Raw genomic sequence first — 8,357 nt, forward strand, 5'->3', positions numbered from 1 at the left:
TGCTTAGGGGTGGACACGAGCCAGGGGCTTCTCTGCTGACATGCGAGTTGTCCTGAGGGAGTGGCCGGGTCCTTGGGTCCAGAGTTGCGAACCCCCAGGAAAACGCAGGTCGCGGGGATCAGCAGAGAGAAGAGGGTGGGAGAAGGTTAAAAAAAAAAAAAAAGCCAGGAAAAAAAGCCCCTGCGCATTGATCCGCGCCGTATTTTTGGGTAAATACGATCACGTGGGGGCCGGGGAGCCAATGAGCTGCGGGGAAAAGGCTGGAAAAATAATTACCTGCCTTGATTGTTCTGTGAGCAGATAAAAAGTACATATACAGTTCATACAATAATCTTATGTATGTAAAACCCTGTTACGATGTCGGCGACGGGGCCCATCAGTAACTATTACGTGGACTCGCTCATCTCTCACGACAATGAAGACCTCCTAGCGTCCAGGTTTCCGGCCACGGGGGCTCACCCCGCCGCCGCCAGACCCAGCGGTTTGGTGCCGGACTGTAGCGATTTTCCGTCCTGTAGCTTCGCGCCCAAGCCGGCCGTGTTCAGCACGTCGTGGGCGCCCGTGCCCTCGCAGTCGTCCGTGGTCTACCACCCGTACGGCCCCCAGCCCCACCTCGGCGCCGACACGCGCTACATGCGGACTTGGCTCGAGCCGCTGTCCGGCGCCGTCTCCTTCCCCAGCTTCCCGGCCGGGGGTCGTCACTACGCCCTCAAGCCGGACGCCTACCCCGGGCGCCGCGCCGACTGCGGCCCGGGCGACGGCCGCAGCTACCCGGACTACATGTACGGCTCGCCCGGGGAACTGCGCGACCGCGCCCCGCAGACCCTGCCCTCGCCCGAGGCGGACGCCCTCGCCGGCAGCAAGCACAAAGAGGAGAAGGCCGACCTGGACCCCAGTAAGTTGGGAGCAATTTTCCTTTACAACCCGCGCGGGAGGGGAGGGGAGGCCGGGCGGGGGGAGCCGGATTACAGCCCCTCCGAGCGGCGCAGGGAGCGCGGGAGAGGGGCGAAGGCGAGGGGGTGAGGACTCAATAAAAGCGAATTACCTTGGGGAGCTTTCAGGGGCAGGAAGGTCTGAGAAGGGCGCCCAGGGAGCCAGGTTGGGAGAAGGCTGAAGGGGGCTCCTCTCCCAGGAGCTGGCTTTGATGAGACCCCCGCCCACACACCCCCGGCCCAGGCTTTTTGGCTCAGTCGCAACTTTCGAAGAAATGCAGACAGGGCCAGGGGATGGGGTGGGGGCAAGGTTCATTTTATGGTTTGGAGTGGGATGGGGGAGAGATGGGGAGGACACTGGGGGCAGAGAGGAAATAACCCCAAGGAGAAAAGCCACCCCTTACCTCCCAGGCAGTGTAGGGGTCCTCACTCCACTAGAGATGCATAAAACAGAGGGTCCATGGGCTTCTCCCCCAGGAAGCCTGGGTGAGGGGTCTGGGGGCTTTCCCAGCCTAGGAACTTGGAGAGATCAGGACTTCCAGAGTTGGGGGAGAGAAGTGGGGTCCCAGTCTCCTTAAACTTGAGAGCCCTCTTCTGAGTGTCTGCAGGAGAGAGGGGTGGGAATGGGGGTCAGGGAGGAGGAGTGGGGAGCGGGAAGCGGTATCTCCCCCATTAGAGAATTGTACACACACACACACACACACACACACACACAAACACACACACACACACACACACACACACACACGCCAATCAGGGAAACAGGAGCCTTCTGAGTATTGCAAAGAAAGGCAGGGGTAGGTGAGGTGAGGTGAGGTGGGGGGACAGGTGAGAGCTGCAGGTCCAGAGAAAGAGGAAAGAAGGGGAAACAGCAGGGGAAGGGGTGCAGCCCCTGGGTGTGAGGAAGTGTCTGGGGGAGTCCCAGGAGGGGGTTGCAGGAAATCCTTTCCTGCAGCCCCATAAGGGGCCAGGGCCTAATTATACCCCTCTGAAGGCTTCCCTCCTTGCCCTCAGCTACTCCCATAAACCTGAAATTGGAGGCTTGGCTCCTGCAGAGCCTGTCCTGGGGCTGGCAGGAGGAGGGGGCACTGGAAGCCAAACAGGGAAGCTAAGATATAGGGGAGCCTGTCCCCAAGGCCAGCAGCTCCCTGGGGAGAGGAGAAAGGCTTTTCCCATCCCAGCATCACTCTGAGAATTCGCCTCAGCAGGGTTGAATTCTGAGAGAGCGGAGATGGGGCGCTGGAGAGGGTAGTGAGGGGCTTGGGGACTCTCAGGGTCAGGAAGCAGAACTGCTGAAATTTCAGGACTTGGTCGTGGGCTGGGAGGATGGGAGGGGGCAGAGGAGGAGGGAAGTGGGGAGGAGAGAGACCTCGCTATAAAAATAAAAAACAAGAGAGAGAAGCGTTTATGGGCCTATGAAACGGTTGGGAATTTGGACTTTTTATGGGGATATTCTCGAATTACTACTCTTGAAGCTGAGGACCAGACTGTAGAGGCTTTGATAGCTTCGATTTCCTATCGTTTTAGGTGCTGGAAACCGAGGAGGGGGAAGATGAGGAGGGGGGAGAACGCAAAAGGAGTAAGGGGGGAAATTTCTCAAGTAAAATGTGCCCAAATTCAGGTTCAATTATTGGGTTTGGGGAGCCTGGCTGAGGCTGGGGGGGTGGTGCCAGGCGTCCTGGACTGGAAAGGGGCTCCACTGACCCCTGCCTGTGTTTGGCCCTCCAGGCAACCCCGTGGCCAACTGGATTCACGCCCGCTCCACAAGGAAGAAGCGCTGCCCCTACACCAAGTATCAGACGCTGGAACTGGAGAAGGAGTTTCTCTTCAATATGTATTTAACCAGGGACCGTCGGTACGAGGTGGCCCGGGTTCTCAACCTCACCGAGCGGCAGGTCAAAATCTGGTTTCAGAACCGGAGAATGAAGATGAAAAAGATGAATAAAGAAAAAACCGACAAGGAGCAATCCTAAACCCTGCCGCAGCCTGCTGCCTCGGCACAGCCAAGGGAAAAACAAAAAACCCACAAAAATACCCCGACGCAGGCGGGAGACAGCACGAAAAAGAAAAGGAATGAGCAAGATAGAGAAAAGCCAATCGGCTTAAAAAGGAAAAAAAGGGAAAGGGAGAAGGAAAACTCTTGCGAGATTTGGGAGGGTTCAGTGTTGAGAAATTGGTGTTTTAGTTAGTTCTACCCAGCAAGGAGGAGGAAGCCGGGAGAGAAACCGCGTTCTCTTCTCCCAGCGCAACTGAAATAAATGACACACACAAATGTGATTTTTTTCCTCCTTTCTTCAGAGAAGCCAGTACTTGAATCGCTATATTTCTATTTTTTTTTTCCTGTGTTGTATTTGGTCCGGGCCATCCTTCCCCAGGCCTGGGGTGCTCTGAGTGCAGATTTTGTACAAAAAAAAAAAAAAAAGACACACACATATACACAAGAACGCTTCCCAGCCCAGGAGCTGAGGGGCGAGGGCCGGGGACCATGCCGCAGGCTGGGTCCGGCGGCTCAGGCCAGCGCCTCTGGCGTGTACATAGCAGTGTCAACTCATCCCCAGAGTCCGTCCTGTAACGTGCTTCTGTTTGTTGTGGTAGAACAGCTCTGTGTTAATATATCGAAGTCACTTAAAAAACCAGAAACCCAACCGTATCCAGTTCTCGTTATTTCTCCTCCCTGTGGCTCTCAGGCTTTCTGGCGTGGAGGAAGCAAGTGCTTAGATCCTTTCGGGGAGGCGGGAGCCAGGCAAGGGGCTCCCTCTGCTTCGGAAGGGCAAGTCCCCAGCCGCTTCTCCAGGCAGGGTGTGATGGGGCTGAGGGCTCCCAGGGTGCAGCGGAGGCTGCCGAGGCCCGGGTCCAGTTGTGCCTGCCCAGGCTGGCTGCCTGTGAGTCTCCTGGTAGCTCGATGGAGTCCCTGGGGGTGGGGGGCACAGCATGAATGGTTTTCCCTGGCTGTAATTAATTGTAATAATTTATGAGTACATGAGATCGGAGAGAAGAGATAGGTAAAGATGAAAGTTGGGTGCTGGGTGAGGGCCCGGGCTGGATTCTTGCCCGGCTGCATCGGTGCTTCGAGGGATGGCTTGTGGGGAGGGGGGGAGCAGTGCTAGGGAGGGTGTGTGGTGAATGGTGAGGAGGAAGAAGGCCCAGCAGGCCTCAGGGAGCCGGACAGGCACTGGGCATTGAGAGTGAAAGAAGGAAGATGCAGAGAGAGAGTAGGGAGGGAAGAAAAGGAGGAAGGAAGGAAAGAAGGAAGAGAGGCAAGGGAGGGAGGAAAGAGAAAGAAAAAGAGGGAAAGAAAGAAAAGGAAGGAAGAGAGACAGGGAGGAAGGAGAAAGATGGCAAAACCAGAATCAGAATTAGATTTAGTTTCTACTTCTCAATGTATTCTCAGCTCGTCTCTCTCTCCACCTCCTGGTTCTCTCTTTTCTAATCAATCTCTCTCTCTGGTGCTTAGTTTGAATGTTGATCTGGGGGTGACGGGGTTATGCTGAGCGGCTGCAGCATTTCTGGGAGATGGCGCAGCTAGGGCCCAAAGAAGCTGGTCAGGGATTAGCCAGGAGTGGGGTGTTCTCTGGTGGCTGTGGGACCCAAGGGGCAAGGATGTGGGGATGTGTGTGTAACAGCCCAATGGGGCTGGTTGGCTGCGTAGCACCCCAGAGCGCCTTCCCCAGAACCGGCAGTTTTCATCTGCTAATCAGAAGCAGACTCAAGCTGCCGGGTATGACTCGGCCCGGCGCCCCCATTCTCGGAAATCCCCCAATCTGGAAACTATTAAACTCAGACTGCTTGAAATATAGCCCTTTAATATCTCGGGCTGCCCATTCTGGCGAGGGTGCAGAGTGTTGCTCTGAATACTTGGGGAATACCACCGTAGAAGAAAATAATTGGGGACCCCAGTCCCTGTGCAGCTCCCTCCATGGCATCACCTTACAGGACTGGTGAGGCACTTGTAGGGACCAACCCCTTCCCCATCATTTGAATCTCCTACCCCCTCCTTCTACTAAATACTCCAATTTCGGGGGCTGGAGGAAGGTGGGAAGAGGTGAACATTTTGTTTTGATAATATTTCCTCTCGTTTTCCCCGCTTAAGAAGAGACCTCCCCAATTCCAGAAGCGATTGTTTTCTCGGTCCTTTTGGAAGGTGCTTTGCCTGTAGTTTTCTCTCTTTTCTCGCTTCCTCGCTCCTCCTCTGGGCCATTTTACTGTTCTGGGACCCTGGCCGCAGTTCCGCACCGGGCGGAGGACAAGGCACCCGTCTCCCTCGGTCCTGACCGCCGGGACTCAGGCTTCTCTCCGGCCCGAGCTCGGCGGCGTTTCCGGGCCTCCACCCGGCCCCTGCTCCAAGGCCCTGTCGCCTCCCCTCGTCCGTCCGCCAGCGCGGCCTGCTTCCTGCGGCCCGCCTGAGCCGGCCTTGCTCCGGGCAGGAAGGAGGGCCCTGAGCAGAGCGTGGGATCCAGAGCAGGCCCACCCGGTCCAGCCCACTGTTCAGTACCAGCTCGGCCTCCAGCCTGCAGGTCAGGATTGGATTCTAGTTTTATTTATTGTCATTTGTGAACTCAAACCACAACAACACAACACACATCTGGGGAAAGAAACGAAAGCTGGGGAGGAAAGAGGGGCTTGCAAACGCCCCCCTGCCCTAATCTCCTCCTCCCACCTCTCCTCTGCTCCTTTGTCAGAATCACAAAACCCTAAATGTTGTTCCACTTGGGAAGGCAGAGGATAGGTACATTTCCGCGGCCCCGAAATGCCTCTTTTATGGCGCTGTTTGTCTCCCTGCGCTGGATTCTGAATGGGGCCGAACAAAACAGCAGCGCGGAGCTGGCTAGACGTCTGGGCTTAATTGTTTTATGGTTTAAATAAGGTGGACACTCTTTCCTTTGAAATCGGATTATAGGAATGTTTTGTCTATGGTCCACGGAGAACAGGACCTCACTGGCTGGGAGGGAGAGGTGGAGAGAGCGCGCGCGTGAGAGAGAGGGATGGGCTACAAACCAGGGGGCAAAGAGCCAGGAGAAGTCAGAATCCCACCCCAAAGTCCTGCAGGCGGCAGCGGAATAGGCGGTGCGGAGCCAGCGGCAGGGTAAGAGGAGCGAGGAGTTTAGGGTGCGCGCCGCGGGCGGGCGGTCGCGGGAGCTTCGGGGCGTGCATCTGCGTGCGCGGAGGTGTTCCGAGGCCAGAAATGCGCCTGAACGCGAGGGAAATCGCGGCAGTTCCTTTGCACAGTGTCTCTTAATGCGAGAAGGGAGGGTGACAGAAAGAGAAAATAGTGTGAAACCTTTGACAAGGTTTATTTCGAGAATTTAGAAAACAAAAGAGCAGCGGGCCGGAGGGAAATCCCTTCCGGGGACCCCTCTCACGCGCACCCATTTGGAAACTCCTTCCTCCCACCTCCCACCTTTGGGTCAAGCCTGAGGACCTGCTTGCTCTAAGCTGTTGGCTTTTTCCCGGCTGGACTGCATTGGAGTAAGTGGACGCGAGGTGGCGCTGTTGCTCAATGTTAGAGGCGGCGGCGGTGCCCCCGGCCGGCCTGGCCGCACTGACGTTTGAGGCCCGGCCCCGAGGAGCAGCGACGAGAAGGCCCGGCGCCCCGGCCCAGCCCGGCCTCTCTGGCTCTGAGCAAATCAATCCTCTCACCTGTGAGGTGTAAATAAATCGAGAGTGGCGGCGGGAGGTGGGCCCTCGCTCTGGCAGCAGACTCGGGAATCTCAGGAGGGCGGGCGCCGAAAATAATCGCTTTGCGGAGGAGATAAGCACGAAGCAGGCAGCGCGTAATTAACACGAAAAGGCAGAATGACCCGGACAAACGAACATAAATCCATGGTACCTAGGAGGGCGGTGCAGGCCTCGGGGCGAGGGACAGAGACGCCCCAGCAAGGATGGGGGTCGAGGGACAGAGACGCCCCAGCAAGGATGGCTGCTTGCGGTTCCTTTATTTCCAGGCTCCCGGAGCGAAATCAACCAGATACGTGTAAAAGAAAAAAAACAATCAAATGAACGAAAGAAAGAAAAGGCGAGGGACGCCCCCCGCTCCATCCCGAAAGGGGAAACCAAGTCCAACCAGGGATTTCGGGACTGGTGGGCTCTCGGAGCAGACGGTGCTGGCAGCACACTCGGGACAGTCGCATTCCAGGACACAAAGGCCCGGAAGACTAGCTCTGTGGCAGGGTTTTCGCTGGACCATAAAGTGTCGAGATATCCTCCCAGCCCCTAAAAGATAAGGCGCAGGCCCCAGAGCGGATCCGGCCTGCCCAGCCTCCTCTTTCCAGGAGGGGAGGAGAAAGTATTTATGACAGTCCCCAGTGACCTAGAAGCTGGGAGCCCAGAGTCTGTCTCGTTCAGCTCAGTAGCCACAGAACAGGCTCAGAAAAGGCAGGGCCAGAACCAAGGCTGCGGCGTGCTCTGGTAGTGGAGGAGACCTCTGTCATGCCCTCTACTGCCCTGGACCCTGGGGAGGCCTGCAGCCCTGGCACGGCCTGCAGCCCTGGCATGGCCCTCCGCTGACCCTCCCCTCCTGCTGCTCCAGGGCCAGAGTCCTGGGTGTCACAGAGTTTGGGCGGTCCCTAAGTCAGACGGGGGTAGGTTCTTCCAAATTCAGGGGATCCTGGAAGCGTCTCTTGCTGGGCCACCAGTGACTGTCCTTTGGGAATTTGGCTGAGAGTGGCCATTTCCTCAGCAATTATTTAGATACAAAAGGGGGAAGCTCATTCTCTCTACACCATCCTCCCCTGCACTTTCATTTCTTCCTCCATCCCCAGAGCTGGGCTCTGGATGGGGAAGAAAAAGATCTGGTTTTCTAACCGCCTCCTACCTCATCCAGCCCTGAAACCCCAGGATGTGGAAGGAAAATAGGTAGCAATTTTTTTTCATGATGCAAAGGGCTAAAGCTGCATGTGTGTTGATCAGGTCTTATTTTCATATGTGCCCGGATGTGCGTGTGTGTGCACAGTGTCTGTGAGGTGACAGGGGTGCTTCCTGGCATGCGTGATAGCTGAGTGAGCATGCATTTGATGTTTTTCAGAATGGAAGGTAGCACATATAGTACGTGTGGATCCCGAGTATGGCCCCACGTTGCCCTGTGTATGAGAACCTCACACACTGTGGAGGGGGGAGGACCGGAAAAATCATTCTTATTGCTCTTCTTCATTCACCTGCACACAGCGCACATATCCACAGCTCTCAGACTTTCTCCTTTTCTCTCTGTCTGGGTGAAGTCCACATAATTGTACATGCTTATGGCCAGGAAAGGGTGCTGATGGAATAAGGTTCCTTTATCCATTAGAATTAACTTGAATTTACCCAGTCTTGGGGATGGGGGAAGCCCCCCAGAGAAAGTGTGGGTAAATATTTAAAGAGTGTCTGTTGACAGTTCCCATCCACATCCTGGCCTGGGCAGCCTGCCTGGGGAAGTGTAGGGGTGTGTGT

General features: G+C 56.1%; 1 protein-coding gene across 1 annotated transcript; it reads left to right on the forward strand.

Annotated features, from left to right (window-relative positions):
* Positions 1–357: 357 nt before the first annotated feature.
* Positions 358–3,265, forward strand: HOXC9 (homeobox C9; the record flags this gene model as incomplete). Its single annotated transcript, XM_082665870.1, has 2 exons — positions 358–895; positions 2,661–3,265. 2 exons carry the CDS (start codon positions 358–360, stop codon positions 2,903–2,905), a joined length of 783 nt encoding a protein of 260 aa, XP_082521996.1. The 3' UTR covers positions 2,906–3,265.
* Positions 3,266–8,357: the final 5,092 nt, after the last annotated feature.

The sequence above is a fragment of the Grampus griseus genome, assembly GCF_964374135.1.
Source record: "Grampus griseus genome assembly, chromosome: 11".
NCBI classification, from domain to species: domain Eukaryota; kingdom Metazoa; phylum Chordata; class Mammalia; order Artiodactyla; family Delphinidae; genus Grampus; species Grampus griseus.